Consider the following 27113-nt stretch of genomic DNA (forward strand, 5'->3'; position numbering starts at 1 on the left):
CTGTGAATGGGGACAACGGGTGTCCAATGGGGTGCTGTTACCAAAGGAAATTATGCTGGAAGATCCAAAAAATACAGCAACAGATGTGTCCAACAGGGCAATCCCAGACACACCAAACTACTATTGCATGGTTTACTAAAACATTAAATTTTGTTTGACCCCTCAGCAAGATCTAATCAACGTTGTGCTTATGGGCCAGGTAAACATAGTGGGAGCAGAATGCTAGAAAAGTCTAGGGACAGGAGACAGAGTTTTCTGACTTCCCAGTCTTGCTTGGGACAACCCAGGCTCCCACTCAGCCCAGTGACGTCCTGACCAGAGTGGCTATGGCTGCCAAGAAGACTTGTGTTCCAGTGCTGCCCTCAGATCCCCGGGGAGCTGTGGAATTCTGGAGAGGCTCCGCTGTGCCCAGATGGGCAGGAAACCTTGGCTCTTTGAGACTCCAGAGGAGGAAGAGACAATGCATACATTGTGCACTTCTCAGTGAAAAGGGAGCCTGGGTAAAGCCACCTGCCTAAAGAACCAGAGCATAAAGACTTCTCACTCCTTCTAATCCTGGGAAGCTGTGGGCTTCTCCGTGGGAGTCCTGGCAGGGCCAGGGAGGGGCTAGGAGGAAAACAGGATGCAGAAGGAAGGGGTCAAAACAAGTAAACACCCCCCCACCCCCACCAGCTACTCCTGTAAGTAATGATTCCGGCCCTTCAAGGTGTCATTTTACATAAAAGCTTGAGAAAATTACTTGAATTTAGGCAAACCTGTAATGTCAGTCATCACACTTCTCAACCAGTTCTTTTTAAAAGAGTAAGTGGACTGGATCGCACTTAAACAAGCATTCAAAAACAAGAGTCTAGAATGACTATGTATGGCTGGCGCTAAAAGAACAGCAGGAGCCCTACACTAGTCGTCACTGTCGGGCGGTCTAAGGAACCCTTGGGGGCTGGACGGCTCCAGGAACTTGGTCCCATCATGGCTGCACCAGCCCCTTTGGGAGTGACCGTAACAGCTTTACTGACGAACTCCAGAAGCAGCTACGCTGAAAAATCAAAAGGGCCTGTTTTACGCTGCCTCAGAGTCTGTCTCTTCTCTTTTACCAAGCACAAAGAAACGCAGAGTTCTTAAGGTATGACTTAGGGTGTGTGGGTGGCTCAGTTGATAAGTGTCTGCCTTTAGCTCAGGTCATGATCCCAGTGTCTTGGGATTAAGTCTCGCGTCAGGCTCCCTGCTCATCGGGGAGCCTGCTCCTCCCGATCCCCCAGCTTGTGCTTTCTCTCTATCAGATAAATAAATGAAATCTTTAAAGATAAATAAATAAAGTGTGATTTAAAGGTGTTAATTATCCTTATTCTTTCTTATTATAAAAGCAATACATCTTTATTTTAGAAAATCTGTGGAGGAAAAGAAAAGTGATTAAGAACAAAAATGTTGGGCGCCTGGGTGGCTCAGTGGGTTAAGCTGCTGCCTTCGGCTCAGGTCATGATCCCAGGTCCTGGGTTAGAGCCCCACGTCGGGCTTTCTGCTCAGCAGGAAGCCTGCTTCCTCCTCTCTCTCTGCCTGCCTCTCTGCCTACTTGTGATTTCTCTCTGTCAAATAAATAAATAAAATCTTAAAAAAAAAAATTAAAAAAATTAAAAAAAAAAGAACAAAAATGTTTATAATTCCACTACCAATAAATAGCTAGTATTAAGATTTTATGGAGTTTTTCTAGTTTTTTTTAATCTGCATATGTATTTTTGCTTTAATTCTTGTTACAAAATTAAGTTCTCCGTACATGTAATTGTGCATCTTTCCTTTTTGTAACATACTATCATGAGCGAGTCTTCATAAACAATCCCACTTCTGATCATGAAAACTATACACTTTTGTCCTTTTCTATGCGGCCAATAACATCCAGAGCAAGACCAAATCTATATAAAACAGAGGGACAACAAGATCCGCTGGTGAAAATGGTATTCCAGAAGAAAGTGGTTCTTTCCACAATCTCAGCCTTAGATTTCTATCACCTTAGGACTTCAAGACTTGAGAACTCTCAAAACTTTAATCAAGTGAAAACTTTTGAATGAAAAAAGAAAGGCCTGAGGCTACCAAAGATTCACTTCTGATGATTCAGGGTCAGCAAAATTCAGGGGAAGTTATGAGACAGACCTCAGAAAAAGAACCATTGAGGGAAACCATGTAGAAATATTTTTAGTAAAAAGGAGCTAAAGCTATTATAGGATATTGGACTGGAGTCTGGAAAAGACACACATTTTCAATCAGATTCAAGTTTCTGTTTGGATCAGGGCATGGCTTGTGGTGGTGAAGCAAATCTGACAGTTATGACAACCTCAGCAGCCTGAAAGTCAGTTAGTGCCTAACCTCAGGGGCAGCAAATAAGGCTGAGCACACAGTCCTGACTCCAGTCCTGGGCGCCGAGTCAGCAGAGTCCCCTGAATGGCAGACCCATGAGATCAGATTGTATTCTCACTTCTGGAGACTAACGTCAGGTCAGAACAAAGTTTGCACCCCTTGGGTCTAGATTGGGTCTGAATTCAGCAGCGTGCAAACATTAGTTACAAAATAGGAATGAAAATGATTGTTAAAGCCGTTCCCCATTCCAAGGCCTCCACCCTGACATCATCCCAGAGTTACTCTAATCATCTCCTAATGGACCTACTTTATTTGTTTATTTGACAGAGTCACAAGTAGGCAGAGGCAGTCGGGGGGGGGGGGGGGGGGGGCGCGGAAGCAGGCTCCCCGCTGAGCAGAGAGCCCTATGTGGGGCTCGATCCCAGGACCCTGAGATCAGGACACTGAGATCACTACCCAAGCCGAAGGCAGAGGCTTTAACCCACTGAGCCACCCAGGTGCCCCAGGACCTGCTCTAATTTCATCTTCTTCCACTCATACATCTGACCCCAAGTCAAAATTACCTTTGGTTGTAGTTTTAACATCACCACCATTCTCAAAAGCGTTGATGCCACCAGATCCCTTTAATAAAATTAAAATATTAAAGCTTGGGTTTTGGGGCACCTGGGTGGCTCTCTGCTCACCGGGGAGCCTGCTTCCCCTTCCCCTCTCTGCCTGCCTCTCTGCCCACTTGTGATCTCTGTCAAATAAATAAATAAAATCTTTAAGAAAAAGAAAAAAAAAAAAGAAATAGTTCATAAAGCCTGGGTTTCAAACTTCTCCAAGAGCCACCGGTCCTGTTCTTCCAAGACAGTTTCCATCCTACTCGCAAACCAGCCGAGCTAAGTTCATTGGCACGAAATTGCACCGCGAGCCATAAAAGTTGTCACAGTGGTCATCTCTTGTGACCGAATTACCTCAGAAAATCACCTAAAACATGAAAACTGTACGCACAGACGGGCCAGTCAAGCAACATTTACACCAATGAAACGCTGGGCGCGGCTTCCGTAGCCTGCGGGGAAATAGGGTGTCCTTGCCGCGTGGTCTTGAGGGCACAGGTTTAAGTCACTAGGAGCGACTTCAGGGATAAGAAAGCAGGTGTGGGAAATTCAACGACCCTGAGAGTGGCCGGGCAGAGGCAGCAGAGGCCCCTGGAGGAGAGGAGGTCTCGGACAAGGACAGGGTGTCCAGTTCCACCTGCGGTCCAAGCGGACAGAGGGCTTAGCTCGGACGGCCGCCCTCCCCAGCCACGTCCTCCTGCTCAGGGTTAGGGTAGGGGTTGGGGTTGCGGTTGGGGCTGCGGCTAGGGTTAGGGTTAGGGCTCTGCAATGTCTCCGGGGCCAGGCTTGGCTTTTCAGCTTTTGCTCTTGGATTTGAGGTGTTTACACCTGAATTCACCTCTACCCCCGCCCACACCCCCGCCAAGGGCGCGAGCTCCGGTCCTGACCTTCCGTCGCCGAGAGACACCCCGGGTGCCCGCGGGCCTCAGGAGGAAGGGGGCGGGGACGAGCAGAGAAGCAGGTAGAAGGTGAGGAGCCAGACCAGCGCCGGACCCTCGCCGGACCGTCCGACCGCGACGCAGCAACAGCTTCCACTGAGCGGGACTGAAAGGAAGCTTGGGGTCCAGAAGCCCGCTGCAGGAGCCAGGACCGCCGCCGCCCTGGGGGGGTCGGGGTGGGGGGGGAGGCGGGCCGCAGGTGGAGGCGGGGCGGAGGCGGGGCCGGAGGCGGGGCCGATGCGGAGGCGGGGCCGAGGCGGAGTCGCAGGTGGACGCGGGGCGGAGGCGGAGCCGCAGGTGGACGCGGGGCGGAGGCGGAGCCGCAGGTGGACGCGGGGCGGAGGTGAGGCCGCAGGCGGGGCCTCAAGAGGAGGCGGGCCGTGGGCGGGGAAGAGGCGGGGCCGCAGGTGGAGGCGGGCCGCAGGCGGGGCCGAGGCGGAGGCGGGCCGCAGGCGGAGGCGGAGCCGGGCGCGCCACCCCGCTGGGCCCCTCCCGCCGGCTGCAGGGGGCGCGCGCACGCAGGGTCCCGCGGGTTCCCGCGGGCGGCGGGACCCCCGTCGCCCCGGTCCCACTCGCCGCCCTTCCGCGGCCTTGCCCTCCCGCGGCTCCCAGCGCGCCCCCCGACGTCCCGCGTGCCCTCTGCTGCGGCCGGCCGGTAGCACGTCGGAGCAGCACGTCCGACGTCCCCTCTGAGCTCCGCACCCGCAAGCCCTCGCAGGGGCGGACGACCCCACCGCGGATGCTGACGTTCTCTCTTCACTGACCTCTGGAGTTTCCTCCCCGCGCGCTCGGCTTCCTCCAGCCGCGGCTCCCCTCTGAGGGCGCGAACCGGGGGCTGAGCCCGCTCGACGAGGGCCCTGGCGCCCAGCAAGCGCGGGCGGAGGCGGAGGCGGGCAGCCGCCGGCGCCCTGGCAGCCGCGGCCCCTCGCCCGCCGTCCCCCCCGGGTGCAGCGTGGGCCGCGGCGCAGGGTGGCGACCGGCCGCACCCCACAGGCTGAGCGGCGAGAGGGGCCCCGGGGCGCGCGGCTGGATGGGCGCGCGGTCCGGGCGGAGGACGGGTCGCCGGCTGGGCGGGGAGCGCGGCGAGAGGCAGCAGCGGCTGAAGGGAGGCGCCGGGCGCCGCTTTGCCGAGAGTGGCTCGTTGGTCTAGGGGTATGATTCTCGCTTCGGGTGCGAGAGGTCCCGGGTTCAAATCCCGGACGAGCCCAGGCTTTTCTTTCCCGCGACGCCCTCGCCTTTAAACGGCTTTTTTTCGTCCTCACGCAGCCCCTTTAGAGACACGACGACTGCTGCCCCGGGGCTGCGGAGCGGGAGGCCGACGCGCAGCATCTCGTGCCTGCGGCGGACAGCGGGACCCGCGGCCCCCAGAGCACGCGCGCGGGGAAAGAAGGCGCCGGGCGCGACCCCTCTCAGCAGCGCACGGGGCGGGCGCGGACGAGCGGCGGCGCGGGGAGGGCGGGCAGGTGCTGAAGCCACAGCGGCGGGCGGCGCGGGCCCGAGCGGGTCCTCCCCGCGCGCGTCTCGGGTGCCGGCCGGGTGGGAGCGGCGCCTTCAGACTCCGCAGGGCCCGCGCCCTCCCCACGGCCCTGCGTCTGGCCCGGCAGCCCTTGGATGTACCGTGTGCAAGAGTCCAAAAGTCTCAGTTTTGCGTCTTGCAGCAGCACGTCTTTATTTCGGGAGTGAGGAAAAGAGGGCTCGTCCGGGATTTGAACCCGGGACCTCTCGCACCCTAAGCGAGAATCATACCCCTAGACCAACGAGCCGGCGTGCTAGCCCAGCCCCGGCCGCGCTAGAGGAAGGTGCGCCGCGCGGTCCGGCGCCCCCACGCGGCCGCTCGTGTGTGCTGCTCGCGTTCTTCCGGCTCCGGCTCCGCGCGGCTCCTCGCTTTCCCGCCAGGAATCCGACGCGGAGCGCGGCCGCGGTCCCGCCACCGCCGTGACGGACTTGCCTCTCGGTCCAGAAGCCGCGACGCTGGGATCCTCGCGGCTCACGAGCTGCGACGCGTCTGCGACAAGGTCCTGCGGCAGGAAGGTTCCCGACTCGGCCTCACCCAGTCCCGCGCGCGGCGCTTCCCGCGGATGGTTTCGCGTCCACACGGTCTCGCGGGTCCAGACGCCGCCCGCCAGCCCTGAGTTCGCGCCTCCGCGTTCCCGCCCCAGCGGTTCTCCTCAGCCGGGACGTCTGCTTCCTCGGGGACCGGCCCCAAACCCTGCCCTTCCCGGAGACCTTTTACCCACATCGGCGTGCGGTGCGGGACCCGCGTGCGCTGCGGGAGCGACGCCGGCACTAGCACCGCCGGCCGCGTGACTCCGTGCGACGGTGTCCGCTGGCCCGCGTCCGTCCGGCAGGGCCCGCGTCCCGTTCTCTTCTTGAACCCGCAGCGCTGGCGCTCGCGCGAGCACCGCGCCCGCTCAAGGACAGTCAGTTCCCGGTTCCTCGGCGTCCACGTGTCCGTCCTCGGGCCGTGAGCAAGTCAACCCGGACCCGGCCGCCCGCAGCCGCGGCGGGGCGGCCCGAGACGGACCTGCTCGCTCACTTTGCTTCGCGTCAGCGTCCGCTCCTCTGGCCGCGACTCCGGCGGTTTGCCCTGCGCGCCGGACCCGGGTCCGCAACCTGCTCCCCGCGGGTGGCCGCTCGCCGGGGGCAGGGCCGAGCTCCAGCTCTCCCCGGCGGGCTGGGCTGGCTCGAGGCCGTCGGAGCCGGAGTCCGGGGCCCTCCCTCGGCCCGGCAGGAGGGGAGAGCAGCCCGGGAGACGCTCCTCGGCGCTGGGGGCCGCGCGCTTGTTCCCCACGACGCACCTGCGCAAAGGGCCCAGACACGGGAGAAGCGGGTCTTTCTCACGAGGGTGGGGACTCCGGAGAGTACGACTCGGACCGAAGACTGTCGCAACCACTGCCGGTTTCGGCGAACCCGCTTCGCGGGCACTAACGGGTCTCTGGGCTCTCCTCTCCCACGGAATCTGCTGTAGTGGCGACTCTTTTCCGGATTTTCTTTCTCAGTCGTTCTCCTCTCTGGGGACTGGGAAGTAGTTTGTCTGGACTCTTCAGGCTCCTCCGAGCATCCCGTTTGCCTCTCACGGTCTGCCCAGGACTGACGGTGACAAAAGTCCAGATGCCGGCGGCCCGACTCGCGGTGAAAATCACGTCTGTCTGGCGAAAGACGGCCTGTGACCCCCCAGGGTACTGCCTTCCCTTGTAGTACAGAGATCCTTACAGTCAGTGTCCAAGGGGACGAAGGGTCTTGAGAAACATTTCATCCCAGTCACAGCAAATGAAGAAGCCTTGGGACATCTAGTTCGACTGACAACACCTCTCTGAGGACCCCCATTATTTTTGTTCCAGTTTGGTGCCCAGAAACGCTAGCCTCTGGGGAATTCGAATTTTCAAACCTTCAATATTTGCTAGCAAAAATGCAACCCTTCTCCTGCGTGAAACCATTCTGTCCACAGAAACAGTAATGAACTCGACATAGCTTCAGGCAAATCCTTCTCATGGTGGCCTGGGATTCATTTTTTATTCTGTCTGATATTTATTCATTAACGGTCAAATTCTTGGTGTTCCAGGAACCTCCTGCAATCACTACCCACAGATCACAGTGTTCCAATTCCTGTAGCAACAGGTCTGTAAAGACAAGGAAGGAAGGAATGCCTGCGAGAATACCGGAAGTGGGGAGGATCCCGCCACAATCCCAAACATCTGCTTGAAATTTGGGTGCCTGTCACCCTCTTCCTACTTTGTCCCATTAATTCCAGGTCTAGAAAATTCTGCCCTTCTCTATTTGCCAGCAGTAGACGCTTCTGAGCGCCCCTTATCTTATCCCTATTAAGAAAAGATTAAAAGTCCTGAGAAATTCCCAAGGCAAACCCCTTCTTACTACTCCGTTTATTGTGCGCTCCATGAAGGAGGAGGTCTGTGAGGGTGAAGGGCCTGTGTCAATAACCAGTATCAGAAGGCCTCTGCACATGATTCTCTCTTATTATTGATTCTGTGGGGAGAAATTCTCCCCAAAGAGTCCCTTCTTTTCAGAGGCAGCCGTCCTTGAAAAGGACCCTTCCGACCTGACGAGAAGTCTTCGCTGATTCCGATTGTACTGTCTGAACGGCGTTAGCTGGCAAAGAGGACTTTCCAGGAGGAAGAAAGTGGTCTGTGAAGAGAAGGAAGTTTGCCGAGTGAGGACCTTGGGCTAACAATAATGACTGGAATCCAAGGGGTTTGGGGCTTGTTTGCTTTCCCATTTACTCTCTACAGGGTCAGAAACTACAACCTTACATGACTGTTTTTTTCTGTAACTTCTCTAGATTAATTTAAAAAACACTCACTCATCTCTTCATCCAGCAAAAATGTCTTGAGCATCTGCTGTATGCAACATGCTGATTGTGTTCACGAGCAAAACAGAAACATTTCCTTCCCCGGGGGGGGGGGGGGGCGGAACACACATTCTAGGGAGACGAGACAGACCGTACATACAACCAAGAAATAAATTGTGGGGGGGGGGTGTTGCGATTTGAACAGGGGGGTGAGGACAGGCCTCTTTGAGAAGATAACATGAGAGCAAAGGAAACACCAGGAGACATGCTTGTACCTGAACTGTTCCTGAAACAGCCATGAGGACAGTGTGGCTAAGCGCAGAAGGCAAGTGCGAGGGTAACAGGAGACCAGCATTCCTATGCGTCAGGCTCTATCTTGGGCCCTGGGAAAGCAGAAAACTGTATGGCAAGTCCCTTATATCCCTTGAGGGGGACCATTGTATACAGGAGACAGACAAGTAAGCAGGTAACAGCCAGCAGGTGCTGATAGGATAAGAGTAACCTTTATCGAGAACTCACCACCTACACATTACTCTCAGTGGTGTTCGCAAAGACCTTGACACCTGAGTCCCATCGTAGGTTTTCAAATCGCTGGAAATCTGAACGAGTACAGAGCTGTATCTGCGCTGTGGTCATGTCTACACAGGGCAGTGTAGGGAGATACTAGAAACGGCGGGAAACCTTTTCAGAGGAATTCACCCTCTGGTGATGTTCTGAAAGATGGGAAGATAAACGCTGAGCGTCTGGGCGCAGAGGGAGGCCTAGGGCCTGAGGAATCCACAGAACAGAGCCCTGCAGGCCCCAGGAGCCAGCGCTGGACCTGAAGGCAGGTTGAGGTTCCATGGCTGGAGTATGGGGTGAAGGGCCCCAGGCAAGGGCTCACAGAAGCAAAGGGTCTGGACGTCATGCTAAGGGCAAGAAGGAGCCCATGAAGGCTCTAAAAAGGGAGTTAATGGGAAATTCATTCTATGCACTCTCTGGTGGCTGTAGAAGTTGTGGAAATATCCATGGAAAGTCCAGCCCCCTGCAAAACACCTCCGAGCCTGGGTGTTCTTGTTTGTTCTCTCTGGACCCTGGACCGGTCTTCCTCCCCACAGGGGTGCACACAGGCTATGTGGGACTGGAGAAGAAGGGGGAGAAGCTGGCTGGGGCTTGAATCGAGGGAAGAGGAGCTGGTGTGCTCAGTCTGGGAGTGGACACATCTGGGTGTCACCCGGGAATCCCTACGGAGGCCTGACAGCAACTAGTGCTCAGATAGACCAAGCCCTCCGACCCTTCCAAGAAAACAATGCCTTGGAATCTGTTTTTCCTTTACATCACATACTTGCCGGCAAGGACATTCTAATGACTTGAGACTGGTGATCTGACATTTCTTGCGAGCACCTTGTGGCCACATGAGGCTCATGTTCCATGTAGCCCTTCTGTGGTTTCCCTGACATCTAAGTGCCTTCTGGTGGCCCGTGGGGTGTTGTCAGCATTTTAAGCTATGTCCAAGGCCCAGCTTAGTAGCAGTCTTCCAAGACCAGGTTCTCTTCCTTGGCTTTTGGTTTTGGTGGACTGGTAGCATTATTCACTCAGGCTAGAAACTAGAGGTCATATCTGTCTTCCTGGATTCTTCTCTCTCTCTTTTTAAAGATTTTATGTACTTATTTGAGAGAGAGAGAGCATGTGTATGAGCAGGAGCAGTGGGGAGAGGTAGATGGCGATGGAGAAGCAGACTCCCTGCTGAGCTCCATCCCAGGACCTGGGATCATGACCTGAGACACGGAGGTGCCCTGGATTCTCTTCTCTTGTTTAGACTTCCCATCCAGCTGACCCCCATCCTGTCGCTCTCTCACTCAACTGGAATGCTTCTCCATGCCTTGTCCTCCTCTCCAGCCCCTTCACCTCTTTCTTTCTGACCCTGTGTGCTGTGGTCAACCTTTTAAAACACAGAGCTGAGTGTGTCATTCCCCTTTTACCTCTCCCTACTGCCCACAGAATGAACAACCCAAAGCTCTTCAAAAGACCACCACAGCCTACTTTTCCAGCATTCTCTTTCACTCCCTCCTCTGAAGTTCCAAACCACACAAGATTTACCCACAATTTCTTGGACCTGGTACTGCTTTCCCATTTCTGAATTTGCTTTTGCTGTTGCTTTCCCAGTGAACCTTTACTCATCCTCTAAAGTCCACCTCAGGGGCACCTGGGTGGCTCAGTCATGAAGCATCTGCTTTCGTCTCAGGTCATAATCCTAGGGTCCTGGGATCCAGGGGTCCTGAGCCCTGCATCAGGCTCCCTGCTCAGCCTGCTTCTCCCTCTACAAGGCCCCCTGCTTCTGTTCCCTCACTCTCTCTGTCAAATAAAAGCATTAATAAGATCTTTAAAAATAAAGTCCACTTCGAATGCTACATCCTTTCTGCATCTTTTCCACATGTCTCATGCACCAGTGGGTCCCACAAGAGGAAGATGTGTGTGTTGGGGTTTATCACTGATGTGGTTCTGGAGTATAGGTGAGGTTGGGTAGGGTGGATCCGGGAGCTGAGGACCAAGAAAGAATTCTTGAGACCATTTGGTGCAGAATGGTGGTTTATTAAAGCACCAAGACAGGACCCGTGGGCAGAAAGAGCTGGGCTGTGAGGGGTGGCTGATTATAGACTATGGGGTTGGGGGAGTGAGGAAAAAGGGAGGTTTCAAAGGATATTTACATGTTAAAGTAGACCTACAGGATACCACCTTGCAATTGTCAAGCTAAGGTTGTTTTCCCCCACTAGCAAGGCATTAACGGTAAGATAGTTGGGAGATTCCTGGAAGAATGTCACATGTGTCCCCCCCAGGAGTGGGGGGAGGGAAGAGGCTGCAGGTGACAGCTCATGCTTGGTCTTCAGCCAGTCCTTCTGCTCCCTCATCATCACCCTCCAAGAAGCCTGTAACAGGACATGTGTCCTTGAGCACCAATGTCCCTGTTGGCCTTGGGTTTCTCCTTCTCTTCAAGCATTTAAACAGATTTAGTGCCTGTATGTCTACCCTGGAGGCCTGTGTGCTTTTTGGGAATAAAGTCTAGGTGTTCTACATCCACAGCACATAATAGTTATTCACTTAACGCATTTGTCCTCTAGCCAACCTGTGACATTCAGACACACTTCATAAGGATCTTACAGAGAAGAACAGGGCAAAATGGTTGTCATGCTTTTTTAGTTTTCTCTCACTACTGCTAGTTATTATGAGTTGGCTTACAAGGCTAGCAGGCTAAAACAGCAAAAATATCCCTTTGTCTAAAACTGACTTTATAGACAAAACCCTGAAATGAGGTTACATTTGGGTTTTCTCACCATACTCTTTCCCCTCTCTTGTCCTAATGGTCCACATCCTTGCCTGGATCCTTCCTTTTCTTCACTCACTGTGCTCTTGCCCTGCTCCTGTCGCTGCCCCGCGGCGCCTTTTGGGGGTACTGAGCATCCCCAGCATTTATTAGGCAACGGGGAGCGGCAGACACTGTTGGGGCCAAGAGACCGACGTGAGCAGAGTCAGCCAAGGCCCCCAGACTCAGGAACTTCCCCACCCCGTTTCCATGGACAAACGAGGGGCGCGTTGTCCGCAGACGGACAAGCAAACGGAAAGCCAGGAAGGAGCGCCGGGCTCCGAAAGGGGCCTCGTGCCCGGCAACGACGGGGGGCGGTCCCGTGCCCGGCTCCGACGCGGGGACCTCGTGCCCGGCCCCCAGCGCTCCGAGAGCCGAGAGGGGGCCCTGGGGAGACTTGGGCAAGATGGAGGCGCCGTCCCGGCCCGCGGTCTCTCCGCTCGCCGCACGCCGACTTCCCAGTGGAGCGAAGGGCGGGCCCTGCCAGGGCAAGGCGGGAGCAGAGCTCCCTGCGGCCGCCCGTTTCCTCCGCCTTTGTGCGCGGACGGCCCCCTTTTCCTCGGGGCCCAGAGAAACCCGCAGCGCGGACCGCCGGGAGCGCGACCCGCGGCCGGGGGGCTGCCAAGAGGTCTGCGGGGCGGGAGCTCAGAGAGGCCGAGGAGTCGGCGGGCCCCAGGCGGACACCCAGCGGGCGGAGGCCGGGCGGCATGAACCGAGCGCCTCCCGAGCCCGGCCATCGGCGCGCGGAGAAAGGGCCTGGGGGGGACAGGGAAAAGGGGGGATCCGGGGAGGGGGCGAAGGGTGATGGACAGTCGGTGTCCTCCAATGGCGTCCTCCCCAGGGCGCGGCGCAGGCCAATGAGCGGAGCGCGGGGGCGGGGGCTGGGGCGGGCGCGCGTCGCGCAGGGGCCGGGGGCGCGGGCGCGGGCGGCGACGAGGACCCGGCGCTGTCTGGAGCCGAGCGGAGCGCAGTGGGGACGGCGGCCCGGGGCGCGGCGGCGGCGGCGGGGGACGATGGCAGCGCCCGCGGGAGTCGTGGCGGGGCGGGCAGATGCTGCCCGCAGGCGCTGGCTGTGGTCGCTGTTGGCGGCGGCGCTTGGGCTGTGTGAGTGGTGCCGCGGCCGGGGCGGGGTGGGGGGGACGGCGGGGCGGGGGGAGGGGCGCGGCGGACGGCGGGGCGGGGGGAAGGGCGCGGCGGGGCGCCGAGGGGGCGCCGGTGGGGGAGGGGCGTGGCGGGGGGCTCCCGGGGCCTGCGGCTGCGGGGCGAGGGCCGGGCTCCACGTCTTGCTCCCGCCCGCCCTGCCCGCGTGTGGCCCGGGGTCGCCCCGGCCCCGCTCCGGGGGTTCGGGCTCGGGCGGCCCGGGGTGGTGCGGTCGCCGCCTGTGGGTGCCGGCGGAAGGTCGCGGGGTTCCTTGCGCGGGGCCTTTGTGGTCGGTTGTGTCGGCCTGAGGGAACGTTTGGTCTCGCCTCGGAGGTGCGGTTCGGTCGAGTCGGGCTCGCCCGCAGGCCCCAACGCGCCCCCGTCCCCGTTTCTCTCGTTCGCGAAGCGCCGGGTGCGTCGCAGTGTCTGCGCTCGGGCTTTCCCGGCGGGGCGGCCCTTCCTGTGGTCTCTGGACCCGGGCAGGCTCGTCCACGCGGCGATCCCGGGGGGCGATCCGGGAGGGTGAGGCCTCACCTCCGCAGGTCGCAGGTCTGTGCTCCGTCTCCTTTGAGGACGGGTTCAGAGTGCGGCCAGGGTGGTGAGGCCTGTTTTTGGTTTTTAGTTTTATTTACTTACTTGACAGAGAAGAGCACAAGTTGGCAGAGGGGGAGGGGGACGCAGGCGCCCCGCGGAGCAGAGAGCTCGATGCGGGGCTTGATCCCAGGACCCCGAGATCAAGACCTGAGCCGAAGGCAGAGGCTTGACCCAGGGAGCCACCCAGGCGCCCCCAATCCTTGTGTTTTCAGCAAACAAGTTAGGAAATAGACTAAAAATGAGGTGATGAGAAATGCTGTGCCTCCGACGGACGGGTGGGCGCTGCTATTGAGGGCGCGGCCGTGAGGCGGTCTTCGTTAGGCTTGAGCACCGCAGGCAGAACTGAAAAACTGGGTGTTCGTGGACGTTCCTGTGGAAGATCGTCAGAACAACAGCTTCCCGCAGCTGGGCCGCGCCCAGCTCCGCAGTAAGGGAAGAGGGTGGAGAGAGGAGGGTGTCTCGTGAAGCAGTAGCTAGTGTTTGCTTAATTTTGGGAGACAATGGCAAGTTTTTTCTTGCCAAGTCACCTTTTCTGGCCGTAGACGGTGTGCACAGAGAGCAGTCCACTTTTATAGAAAACCTTCCCGAGTTTGGTCGAGATGCAGTTATCCAGCAAACACTTACTAAGCACCGTGTAGGAATTAAGCACCAAAAGTGCTCTAGGAAGGACAGCCCTGCCCTCCCGTAGTTCACATCAGTGGGAGAAGCACGGTTGGTAAGATGAGAAATGCCCTTTGAGAGCCGTGTGCTGCGAGAGCCCTAGGGAGGGCCATCCTCCCAGACTGGACTCGGGCCACCGGAGGAAGACACGCGTAGCTGAGTAGGCATGGGGCAAGGAAACAGTGGAAACAGAGTCCTGAATGGACCTGTCGGTCGGTCAGTGTGGTGGGAGGTTGGCGTTACAGTGCGAGAGAGATGAGGGGGCAGTTGAGGCCGGAGAGCCAGCCAGAGGCATTAACTCACAAAGGACCTAGTTTGCCGTACGTGAGGCTGGATGAAGGATTTCTTTCTCTGTGGAGACGCGAAGAATGGGTTGGAGTGGTGAGAGACTGAAGAAACCAGACGCTTTAATAATCCCGAGGAGGAGACCGGAGATGTGAATTAAAGCAGTGGGCTGTGAAAGGGGGACACGCTGGTGACCTGTTAGAAAGTACGTTGGATCGGGCTTGCACATTGATTTGCTTGAGCGAAAGGTGATCCTCATGTTCGGGGCTAGGGAAGCTGGGCCCATTTTTGGCAAGTGGGGCTTCTCACAGATGAATGTGGGCTTGAGGGAACAGTGATGACGAAGTTACCTTCGGCTTTGGTGAGCGTCAGGTGCTGCTGAGACACCCTAATAGAAGTGGGTGGGAGACAGGGGCATGGGTGGTTCTGGAGGTGAGAAAGTTGGGGTTGGAAATACAGATTTGGAAGGTATCATGTAGTTAGTAGTTAAATCTGTGGATTGTTTCGATGAGGTCACCACCGAGAGTGTGTTGAAGGAAATAGAGAGGGCCAGGGACAGAGCCGGGGGTCGTGGAACCGAGAAGGAGGTCTGATGAGTACATGAACTGGAAGAATGAGGCGTCTTAGAAATCAAGAGGGAATGAAGTTTGGTTTTTTTTCTTAAGATTTTATGTATTTATTTGACAGAGAGAGAGAGATCACAAGTAGGCAGAGAGGCAGGCGGGGTGGGGGGAGCAGGCCCCCTGCTGAGCAAAGAGGCTTGACCCCATGGAGCCACCCAGGTGCCCCAAGAGGGAATGAAGTTTTAAGCAAGAGGGGGTGGTTAACCATGTCAGAAGCGATGAAATAGGAGGGTTCACTGGGTTGGGCAAGTGTCGTGTCTTTGGCAGCCCATCTGTAGGCATGAACACACAGGGCGCCTGGGGGGCTCCGTGGGTTAAGACTCTGCCTTCCGCTCAGGTCATGATCCCATCCGGCTCTCTGCTCAGCGGGGAGCCTGCTTCCCCCTCTCTCTCTGCCTACTTGTGCTCTCCCTCCCTCTCTCAAATAAATAAATAAATAAATAATCAATCAATCAATCAATCAATCAATCTTAAAAAGCAGAAGGGAGCGAGCACACAGTGTATGAAGACTGGATCTCAGAAATCCGCACCACCCTCCTCAGTAAGCGGCACCGCCACTCACCTAACTGCTCGCCCCTGAGCCTAGGGTCCCCCCCCCCCGATTCCTCCCGGTCCTTCATCAAGCCCCACATCTGCAAAATGCGTTTCAGATTCACCCACTGTTTTTCTATGAGCATTTTAATCAAAATCACCCAACTGCAAGAATGATTTTTTTTTAAAGAGGATTTTTTTAAAGATTTTATTTATTTATTTGATAGACAACACAGCGAGAGAGGGAACACAGCAGGGGGAGTGGGAGAGGGAGAAGCGGGCTTCCCACTGAGCAGGGAGCCCGATGCGGCTCTCGATCCCAGGACCCTGGGATCATGACCTGAGCCGAAGGCAGAGGCTTAACGACTGAGCCCCCCCCCCCGCGCCCCTGCAAGAATGATTTTTATGAAAATGGAATCAGATCATCTTGCTTTCCTGTTAAAAAGCCTTAATGGCTTCCCCTTACAGTCCGAACGGCGCGCGAGCTTCTGCCCGTGGGCTGCAGTGCTCTGCGGATCTGGTTTCTGCCTCTCTGCCGTCCGCTCGCGCCAAGCCCGGGCGCTCCGAAGTCCGCCGCCCGCTTGTGCACCGCCTTCTGCTCTTCGCCCTTCTTCCCGGCTCCGCCCCTTGGCGCCTGCGGTTCCTGCGGCCTCGTCCTGCTCTTTCCCGGGATGCCCGGAACTGTCTCCTCCTCCGCCAGGGCTTAAGGTCGCTTTTCCAGAGGCCTCCTTCCAGCCTCCGGCCCAGAGGAGTTCCCTGTTGCCATTTCCTGGTCCTTTGTTTTCTTCTTTTTTTTAAATTTTTATTTATTTATTTACTTGACAGAGAGAGAGCACAAGCAGGCAGAGAGAGAGAGAGAGGGAAGTAGCCTCCCCGCTGAGCAGAGAGCCCGACGCGGGGCTCGACCCCAGGACCCTGAGATCATGACCCCAGCCGAAGGCAGCGGCTTAACCCACTGAGCCACCCACGCGCCCCTTTTGTTTTCTTCTTTGTTGGAATTTGTAACTACTTGGTTTTTCTTTTTTCCTCTCTGAGAATCCAGGACAGAGACAGTGTTTGTCTTATTTATGGAGATATTCCTAGTGCTGGGACACCGGTGGCTCAGTCGGTTAAGCGTCTGCCTTGGGCTTGGGTTATGATCCCAGGATGGTGGGATTGAGTCCTGCGTCGGGCTCCTTGCTCCGGGGCGAGTCTGCTTCTCCCCCTGCCTGCTGCTCCCCTACGTGTGCTCTTTTTCTCTCTGACAAATAAATAGGTAAAATCTTTTGAAAAAACTTATTAAAGAAATATTCCTAGTGCTTAACACAGTGGATATGATGGACGCTAATGTTTGTTAAAGGGCAGTGAGGCACAGGTATGTCTCCATAACAGTTTGTTAGTAGTTTAAAGTAAACAGGAATTAGCCTGGCATATGGTGGGTACCCAATAAATGTGTCTTGAAAAAAGGAATCATTTTCCCAAGTGTGAATTTATGTATTATCTGGATATTTTCACTCTTTAAGTACCATTTCATATTTCTTTAGAAATGTATGCAATGAGGGGCCCTGGGTGGCTCAGTCGTTAAGCGTCTGCCTTAGGCTCAGGTCATGATCTCAGGGTCATGGGATCAAGCCCCACATGGGGCTCTCTGCTCAGCAGGGAGCCTGCTCCCCCCGCCCCACCCCCCGCCTGCCTCTCTGTCTAATTGTGATCTCTCTCTGTCAAATAAATAAATAGAATCTTTTTTTAAAAAAAAAGAAAGAAATGTATGCAATGAATTAACATTCTTCAACTACTTCAACTACTGGTTTCAGAATTAGTAGTTATATATTTAAATTATTTTATCATGTTTGTTGTAGCCCTCAAGTGTTTCATCAATAGGACTTTTATTTAATGCTTGTTGACAAAATTCAGACTTGAGACACTACCTCTTCAGTCAGAAAGCCACAAATTTCAATACTAATTCCCTCAGCTTTGTTCTTATTTACTAGTTGGGATACTAAAACAAACACTCCTGGGGTGTCTGGGCCGCTCAGTCCTTAAGCATCTGCCTTCTGGGATCTGCCCCCAGCCACTTCTCCCTCTCCTTCTGCCCCTCTCCCTGCTTGTTCTCTGTCTTTCTAATAAATAAATAAAATCTTGAAGAAAATTAAAAAATAGCTTAGCCCTTAAAAAAAAATTCTATCACTTGTTTTAACCCTTACTCTAGGATAGTCACTAGGCTCAGAGACTGCCAAAAGAAGAAATAAAGACGAATCTTAAGTGAAAGAGAGATCTGTGTGAAAAGTACGTGACATGAAGATTTGTGTTTTTATAGAGCACAGGCACTAAATCAACACCTGTTGGGTGCCCTGTGTCGTTTTAATTCTGGGGATGCAGTAGGGAGACTGGATCCTACATGATGCACATACTGAAAATGAATAGTAAAGGACCGATTAAATTCCTGGCAGTCACCACTTTAAAGAAAATGAGTCACCTGTTAAGGAAAATATGATTCACCTGTTATAAAACTTTGCAGAATTAAAAAAAACTATAGAACACTTATTTGTATTACAAAATAGATATTTTTTAAATTTACAAATGAGACACTGTGGGATTTCATTAATGGCTGATCTTTCCTACTGAGTTTTTATTTATTTATTTTTTTAAAATCCTGTGAGGAATTTATTCTTTTTTTTTTTTTAAAGATTTTATTTATTTATTTGACAGAGAGAGATCACAAGCAGGCAGAGAGGCAGGTAGAGAGGTAGAGAGAGAGGAGGAAGCAGGCTCCCTGCCGAGCAGAGAGCCCGATGCGGGACTCGATCCCAGGACCCTGAGATCATGACCTGAGCCGAAGGCAGCGGCTTAACCCACTGAGCCACCCAGGCGCCCCCCTACTGAGTTTTTAAAATGTGCTTTGATTGGGGAAGACTTTTTTCAAAAATATTGTCGCACGCCCTCCATCTAGAAATGCTGGCCTCCCTGGTAACTATTTCTCACATTCCTTTCTCTTCCCACTGACGCTGATTTATGTGATTCCATGGTCACATTTTTCCTGGATGATTAGAATCTTCTACAGGGCCCCAAGGGTATTTTTATTTAAGTTGTATCTTTTATCTGAGAATTTGAATTCTCTGTGTAAGACATGCATCTCACGTGTACCTAAACCTTGCAAAGATTTTAATCTTGTTCTCTATGACCACTGGCATCATTTGAAATGAGAAAATAAAGGATTTGCTCTGACAGGATGTATTATAGATTAGTTTGGTCTTTCGGCTCCATGAAAGGGAATTTAATTATTAGAAAAACCAGAAGTGTCTGCTGAGGTCTCAAGTGTCATATGGCCCCAGGTCTTGGTCCCTAAGGCTGATGAAATAGGAAGCTTTCATGTATCTTGAGTGATTTTCCTTTTTTTTCCACTCGTTTTGCCAAGTGCTTGATACTAGAAATGCCCTAGAGTCCAGACCACAGTCCTTGGGATTTCAGCTGCCATAAGAGGACAGAGAGCAGTTGGCTTTGGGACCATTCATAGTGCCTAAAATGAGAAATTTAATTGTCTCTTGGGACCTTTGCATCTTTGCCCTTGAACCTCTTTATTCAATATCTTTTTGACTGCATGTGGCTGCTGAATTTTTTATTCATTTATAGTTTTTCATAGGTCCCATTAAGTCTTTATCAAGAAACGTAGGATGCTTTCATTAATAAATTCTCCTTCAGTAATTTTTTTATCCATCTATCTTTGAAGCTTAGAGTCTTCTTTAGAAATTGTGAACTTTGGGGGCACCTGGGTGGCTCAGTGGGTTGAGCCTCTGCCTTCGGCTCAAGTTATGATCTTGTGGTCCTCGGATCGAGCCCCACGTCGGGCTCTCTGCTTAGCGGAGAGCCTGCTTCCCCCTGCCTCTCTGCCTACTTGTGATCTCTCTCTCTGTCAAATAAACAAATAAAATCTTAAAAAAAAAAAATTGTGGACGTTGCAATACCTCTGGTTGACTCTCTGGGCATGTAGTTGGAATACACTTGGCCCTTGAACAACACTGGGGTTGGGGTGCTGACCCCCACCCAGTCGGAAATTCAGGTATAGCTTTTGACTCCTGAAAACTGCCAAGAGCCAATGTTGACCGGAAGTCTTACCAGTAACGTAAGTAATTGATCAACACTTATTTTGTATGTCGTATGTATTATAGACCGTAGTCTTACAAAAGCTAGAGAAAAGAAAATGTTGAAATTGTGAGGAAGAGAAAATACATTTGTAGTTCTGTGCTGTGTTAAAAATAACCCGTGTCGGGGTCCCCGGGTGGCTCAGTTGGGTTAATAAAGCCTCTGCCTTTGGCTCAGGTCGTGATCTCAGGGTCCTGGGATTGAGCCCCACATCGGGCTCTCTGCTCCATGGGGAGAATTCCCTCCCCACCTCTGCCTGCCTCTCTGCCTACTTGTGATCTGTCTGTCAAATAAATAAATAAAATCTTAAAAAAAAAAAAAAATAACCCATGTCTAAGTGGACCTGTGCCGTTCCATTCCGTGTTGTTCAAGACCCCGCGGTGCTGGTCCGACAGCTGGGATGCACCGCACCAGTTGTTAGGGTCGCTCATTGAATTTAGAAATGCGCTGTATCTTTGTTGAGCCCGAGCTACTTATTATTGCGCATAATTGCCGCATAGATTGGAATCCATGACTCGAGCTTTGTTAGTATCAGACTGTAACCAACTGAAGGAACTCAGACGCATTTGCACTGGATATTGTTTATGCTAGGACCCCGATACTCTACTTTGGAATCTGGGGAATTCATTATGTGCAATTTAAAAACACGAAAAAAATGTTTTTATCAAAATTAAGAAATGGTCAAACATTAAGGAGCACAGTGTTGAATTATGTCACTTTAAAATAATCTTGTGCTTTTCCAGATAGCACCTAAAAAAGCGAAGGTGCTGTATCATAGACTAAGCTTCAGGGAGAACTTTGTATGACCCTGTACCAGATGGTATCTTACAGTACTCCCTCTCCAGTCACATCCAGGTTCTATTTGCTAAATATTCTTCTTCAAAGGGTGTTGCTCAGAAACACCAGTAAAGGACTCCATTTCCTAAGAGAAAAATGTGTTAAGACGCAAATATTTGAGATCTCCTAAATGGCCAAGAATGGCAGAGAGAGAGTGAGTATATAAGGAAGGAGATTTTGAGTTAATTAACTGATACTACATCTGCCTGTATAGATACAGATACGGATCCTGTGTGCGTCTTCTGTCGTATAGTTCCTGTTTCTTAGCCCTTAGAAATTGGGGTATAGGGCTGGCAGGGTGGCTCAGTCATTAAGCGTCTGCCTTTGGCTCGGGTTGTGGTCCCAGGGTCCTGGGATAGAACCTGCGTCGGGCTCCCTGCTCAGTAAGAAACCTGCTTCTCCCTCTCCCAGTCCCCCTGCTTGTGTTTCCTCTCTGTCTCTATCTGTCAAATAAATAAAATCTTTAAAAAAAAAGAAAGAAAGGAATCCGGATATAAAACCAGTTTCACGTATTTATTTTGCTCCGCCTTCATTGGCTGAGTGCTTCCTGTGTGCTAAGCCTCTACTAAGCAACTTACATGCCTTATCTCATTGACCATTCTGTGTGACAATCACTATTTTTCTTTTTTAAAGATTTTATTTATTTGACAGAGACGCAGAGAGCGAGGAAACCCAAGCAGGGGAGTGGGAGGGCAGAAGCAGGCCTCGATCCCAGCAGCCTGGGGTCATGACCTAAGCCGAAGCCAGCCACCCAGGCGCCCAATAATCACTATTTTTCTGAATTTTACAGATGAGGAAGCTAAGAATCTGGTAGGTTGTGTAACTTGTCCAAGGTCACAGAAGCTAACATATGATAGAGTTGGGACTCAAAGCATCTATACGCAGCCTCTCTGCCGTATTGCAGAATTTCTCCTTCAGGGTCCAGCCACTTTTCAGGAGGCTTTGGCGTATCTGAAATGTTTACAGAGAGTCTTTATTCTGCCCCGCGGTGTCCAGTCTCCTTCCCTTCATGGTAACGTTTGTGCAACAACTGTGGTGGCTGGATCCCTGCCGACTGCTGTGGAGACAGCTGCCGTGTTGGAGGCATCCTTGCTAGCGGCAGACTCTGAGCCCCCAGTGCTCCGACTGCCCCACAGGGATTGGTAATGCTGTGGTTTTTCTAGATTCTTTTCACTCTTACACTGATCTGCCCGGGACACCGCATGACTCCGTTTAACCATGCCTCTGACACCACGCTAGGCTCCGAAGGGCCCCTTGCCCCCTCGTCAGGAGGCACGACCTAGGGACCACGCCACTGAGCCTTACCTTTCTGCTTGGGTTGTGTCCTCCCCTGGAGGCTGCGCAGGTCAGTCTACGTGCAGACTTCCGGCAGGCTCGCCCGCAGGATGTCCACACGGGCTCTGGGTCTTCGCACCGGAGGCTCCTTCCTTGCCGGCACCTTTGCCGGGCCCCCTGACCCCCCGACAGAGGCTCCAAAGCTCGGCCACTTTGCTGCCTGCCGCGAGCCGGAGGTCAAGCCTTGGGCTCGTACGCTGTGGGCACTGGCTCTTAGCCACCCCCAGCTCTGCAGAGTTCAGTTTCTTTTCCCCCTGGTGACTGTGAGAGTGGGAGAACTGGTGAGGGTTGCTAAGTTTTACACCGTAGCGAAATGAGAGCGTGTCCTGACCGTAAGCAGAGGTGGTACTGACTGTAACCAGGCCGAGTATACGGAGCTCCGAACAGAACATGCCGAGGGCCCATTTCTCGTCCTCATTTCACATCATAGGGCCACAGTCTCTGATCCGTGATTTCAAATCCTCACATCTCTGAAAACTGAAACTTTCCCCCTACGTTTGATAACAAATGCCTGTGGCTGTAAAATTTGAGCTGTACTAAGGAGAGACTATTTTTAGTCATGATCCCACTTGGTGTGATTAATCCTGTGTTTCACTACAGAAGTACTCACGTGTTTGATTGTGGGATGCTGCCTTGGACCCTGCTGAGGCTGGTAGATGATAGAAAGTGTCTGCATTATATTGATTTTTGTTTTAATCTGGAAAATTCTACATCTGAAACACATCTGACACCAAGGGGATTCGATGAGAGGTTGTGGGCCTGTGTAGTATCATCTCTCTGACATTTTTTTCTACTCTTGTAAATACTAAGAACTACAAAATACATTTTTAGTTCTTTAAATGTTTTTGGTACATCGAGTCAATGGTTTGCCACTGAAATGGCTTCATTCAAATTCTTAATTTATGTTGGTTTGGACCTGTCCCCCCATTATTGAGGGGTTCTGGGTTATAAACTGGCTCAAGTCTGGGAATTGAGGGGATGTGACTTTCTGTTTTTATGACTATTTATTTAAGGTCTTACTTATTTGTCAGAGAGAGCACAAGCAGAGAGAGGGAGAAGCAGACTTCCCGCTGCGCAGGGAGCCCGGTGCAGGGCCGATCCCAGGACCCTGGGAGCACAGACGAGTGGTGGAGTAGGTCCTGAGGAGAATTAGCAGTGTCCCTCAGGGAGACTGCCCCAGGAGAGGGCGTCCCAGTTTCCTCGGTTTGGGCAAAGCACTGGTAGTCTCCTCGGACAGGAGTGGAGGCGTTGTTTTTCCGGCAGAGAAGACTGCTCAGTGTTCAGGGGTTCGGCATCTCCACCTTCCTCAGGTCCCCAGCTTTCAGGGTCTGTTCCTTCCTGATCAGCGTCTTCGCTTTAACAGTAGATGTCCCCTGCGGTTGGGAATTCAGTTTGCTTTGTCATCAGCCACGCTCAGGACGAGGTTCAGCAGTCTCAGCTCTGTGGCTAAAGGAGATAAGGGTCTCTTTTAGGATAGACGGAGAAGTTTTCTGACCATTTATTCAGCACTTGAATTTGGCATTGGAATCCCTGAGCTCATATGTCCCTTTCCCCACCTTATGTAGTGACATTAGGAACAGTCAACCAGTATCATCATATTCATGAGTTTGATGAATGTTGAAAGCCAAGATGATACATGACATTAACCGTCACGCCAATAATGAATTAAAAAAGAAATCATATCTCCAGTTGCTGACTTCCCCTGACGGGAAGCAGTTCTGTTCTTTTCTCTACTTTAACACTTCCTCTTCCCCTCTCAAGTCGGTGGTGTCTGACTGTGGCCACACTTGGATAAAGGCCACCTGATATTGCCAAATCCAGTGACCCCTTCCAGACCTTTTCTTTCTGGACTTCTTTCTTTCCTTGACATTGTTAACAACTCCGATCTTACTCGCTTTGTCTTTGTGACGTGACTTCTGGTTCCCATCGCTCCTCCCAGTCTGCTAAGCCCCACCGTTAGTTTCCCTTAGGTTCTGCGCGCAGCCCTCTGGTCGTCTTACCGTGTGCTGATCCTGGTCAGTGATCATCTCCACTTTTGTTCTTTTTACCAAACCCATATTCATTAGATCTAGGCATTCAGTAAGGGTTTGTACACGGTGACTCCTAAATAGGTCTCCATCACTCTGAACTGCAGACTCTTCCCCACTGTCCGTGTCCATTACAATGTCCAGACATACCCCAAACTTTGTTTGTTGGAAACTCAACTCCATGTATCTGTTGTTTCCTATGCTGAGCCTCCACTCTACCCCCCACCATTGTTCTCCCTGTTTCCTGCTGTCCCCTTTGCCTTTCCCTCAGTCACCCAAGACGAGCACTTGAGCATCATCTCAGAATCCTCCCTTTCCCTCACATGCCGTGGATTTAAATCAGTCTTGCCAGTGTTTCCCATCTGTTTCTGAATCTGCCCCTTCCTTTCCATTGTGCTTGGACAAGCGCCAGTCATTTGAAGTCCGGGTTACTGTAGGAGCCTCCTAATTGGTCACCTGATGCTGCATGTTCCCCTCAGGTCTCCCTCCCAGCTGCTGCCAGAGGGATCACTCACGGACAGGTGTAATCGCGCCACTCCTGTGCCAAAACCCTCCATCCCTGTTCCCTCTAGGATGAGCTCAGGTCCTCAGCTTTACTCATGTCCTGCCCCCAACCCCTGCCGTCCCCTTCCTTGCACTTCGTTGATTATTTGCACGTTTCTGCATGTTGCTAGTTTTGTCTTCCTGGTTTTCTGTATGATACATGCACTCTCCTGCCCAGGTACCCTTCGTATTTATGTACCTGCCTAACCCCTTTGGCCTGTCTGCAGTGCTCATATCTAGCAGATACCCCCAGCTAAAGCCAAGTAGCCTGCGTCTAAGCTTCCTCTCTGTCACTTTACATAAAATTATCTTTGTTTATTTTTTTAAAGATTTTATTTATTTGAGAGAAAGCGCACAGGGGGTTGGGGGAAGGGGCAGAGGCAGAGGGAGAAGCAGACTTCCTGCTGAGCAGGGAGCCCGCCATGGGGGTTTGGTCCCACAGGGGGTCGATTCTGGGACCCTGAGATCATGACCTGAGGCAAAGGCAGACCCTTAACCGACTGAGCCACGCAGGCGCCCCTGAAATTAATTTTTTATGGGATTGCCTCTCCACATGCAGAAACTGTGTCTTAGAAATCTCTAGGTCTCCAACACTTAGCACAGTGCCTAGAACGTGGTAAGTGTTTAGAAGATACCTGGTGAACTGTTAAACCAAAACCCAGGTGGGAACTATAAACCTTAGAGCAGAAAGCCGTGAAAATAAGGAGGCAGGTCTGCCTAGGCCTTGGGACTTGAAGATGCAAGGAGTCCAGACACTGGATTTGACAGTGATAGGGCTCAGGGGAAACTCACCAAGCCCTCAGGGGCGTGATGCCCAGCCAGAGCTTGGTGTTGGCTTACTACCTCACAGTGAACATGATGAATGCTGGGGGCTAGGATGGGCAAGTGGGTCCGGTTGGTGACGTTCTTCTCCCCGTGCAAGGCAGACTGCCCTCCCAAGACTGCCCAGGGAAAATGGGATCAGCTCAAAGGATGTTCAGAGAGTGACTCTAATGGCTGTGGTCATGAAACCCAAGCAGTCTGAGACAGCTTTCTCTCCAGGGCAGTGATGTGGTTTGAAGTGGTGGGGTTCAGAGTCCAGGGCCAAGAAAGAATGCTTGATACATCTTGGGTGCAAAAGGATGGTTGTTTTGAAGCCTGGGGACAGGACCATTGCTCAGGAAGAGCTGCACCAGGGCCGTGAGGAAGGGCTGGTTATAAACTTCGTGGGGCTGGGGACGTGAGCTCAAAGGGAAGTGTCCGGAAGGACTTTCACAGGCTGAAGAAGACTCCCAGAATCCTCTTGTCAAGCTAAGGTGGTTTTTCCCTTTAGCAAAGGGTAAGAGAGTCGGGACTACCTGGAGGAGTGTTCTACTCCGCCTCTCTCCAGTATTTGTCAACCGGCCCGCAGGGGACAAGGAATTTCTTTGTTTCCCACACTAGTAGGAATAGAACTGAGGGGTGCCTTGGATTGGCTGCTTCACGCTCCTCACTGGAGAGTGCTACACTGTGCTGACCGTCACCCTGTAGACATGGAGAGACCACCTAGAAACCTTGACCGGACTGGACAGCGTCCTGAATCTTGAGAGTTTCCCTAGATGGAGAGCCAATCATTTTTTTTTTTTTTTTAAGATTTTATTTATTTATTTGAAAGAGATCACAAGGAGGCAGAGAGGCAGGCAGAGAGAGAGGAAGGGAAGCAGGATCCCCGCTGAGCAGAGAGCCCGACGCGGGGCTCGATCCCAGGACCTTGGGATCATGACCTAAACCAAAGGCAGAGGCTTTAACCCACTGAGCCACCCAGGCGCCCCTAGAGCCTGTCATTTAGAGTGGATTCTGTACAGATGAACACGGAGTGTTGTTGATACTTCTCGTTCCAAAATTCATTGACCTCTTTGTTTTTCTTTAAATAATTAAGTTTTTATCAGATTTCAGGGTATTTCCTATGTTAACGTTACCTGGAAAAAACACTGGACTTAGGACTCAGGATGCACGGAAATGAACACAAGTGTGGCCCAGAGTGCAACGGGCATATTACCGCTAACCCTGCTATTGCTGACCTCCTTTGCCTTTGTTGGTACTCTCCCTGCTGTTTATAGCTGAAAGTGTTTTATTTTTCCCTTCTGTCTCTTTCTTGGCCCTCCTACTAGAGTGAATCTACACCAAGGCCCAGAAAAGTACCTAGAACAGAGGAGGAATCCAGTAGATGTCTGTTGGATGTATTTTTGGTCACCAAGTAGCAAAGTGTTGTTATACTTTATTAAAGTTTATTAGTTCAGAGTTTTGAAATACACAAGCTTTCTGAATTTTTAAAATAAAAATGAAAACTTCCTAACATTTTAAGGTATAATGAATGTACTTTCTAAAAATGTGAAAGTTGAGCTCTGCAATTTGCAGTAGGTGTTGCCTCACATAGGTGCTGCCTTGGCGCCCCCACAACGCCTCGGGGAGCCCACAGAACGGCTGGAGAGCTGGGGAACGCAGTAGAGTCGTTCTCTGTCATGTCCCTGTTGATCACTGTCACCTGCAGGGCGTCCCCAGGTGTGTGCTCTCTCTTGAGTTGTTTCTTAGGGCTCAGAGCAAGAAACATCTGCTATTCTGACTGTCTCTCCTGCCCTCTTGTTTTTGTTTTGTTTTGTTTTGTTTTTGAAGATTGTATTTATTTATTTGACAGACAAAGATCACAAGTAGGCAGGGGTGGGGGGGTGGGGGGAAGCAGGCTCCCCTCTGAGCAGAGAGCCCGATGTGGGGCTCAATCCCAGGACCCTGAGATCATGACCTGAGCCAAAGGCAGAGGCTTTAACCCACTGAGCCACCCAGGTGCCCAACCCTCTTGTCTTTCTGAACCTTGTCATTACCCAGAAAAATGCACCAACTCCCAAATCTCACCCTATTCTAGCACAGTCTCCTT

The 27113-nt window shown here is 52.6% G+C and overlaps 1 protein-coding gene and 2 non-coding genes across 7 annotated transcripts in view; 2 read left to right on the forward strand and 1 right to left on the reverse strand.

Moving 5' to 3' along the window:
• The first annotated feature begins 5018 nt into the window (after positions 1-5018).
• TRNAP-CGG (transfer RNA proline (anticodon CGG)) lies at positions 5019-5090 on the forward strand. Its single transcript has one exon. It is a non-coding gene; the product is annotated as a tRNA-Pro (tRNA).
• Positions 5091-5574: 484 nt separating this feature from the next.
• On the reverse strand, positions 5575-5646 carry TRNAP-AGG (transfer RNA proline (anticodon AGG)). Its single transcript has one exon. It is a non-coding gene; the product is annotated as a tRNA-Pro (tRNA).
• Positions 5647-11724: 6078 nt separating this feature from the next.
• Positions 11725-27113, forward strand: part of MPZL1 (myelin protein zero like 1) — a 58485-nt gene continuing 43096 nt past the window's right edge. For 4 of the 5 annotated variants that reach the window (XR_007122980.1, XR_007122981.1, XM_047704138.1 and 1 more), the window contains exon 1: positions 11725-12157. Coding sequence is in view for 3 of the 5 variants with exons in the window: in XM_047704138.1 (XP_047560094.1) it covers positions 11740-12157 (418 nt within the window). In the remaining 2 variants the exon portion in view is untranslated. Of the gene's footprint in view, positions 12158-12443; positions 12634-27113 lie in introns of those variants that run through there. The other variant, XM_047704140.1, reaches the window with a different exon arrangement.

The sequence above is a fragment of the Lutra lutra genome, chromosome 15 (genome assembly GCF_902655055.1).
Source record: "Lutra lutra chromosome 15, mLutLut1.2, whole genome shotgun sequence".
Classification (NCBI taxonomy): domain Eukaryota; kingdom Metazoa; phylum Chordata; class Mammalia; order Carnivora; family Mustelidae; genus Lutra; species Lutra lutra.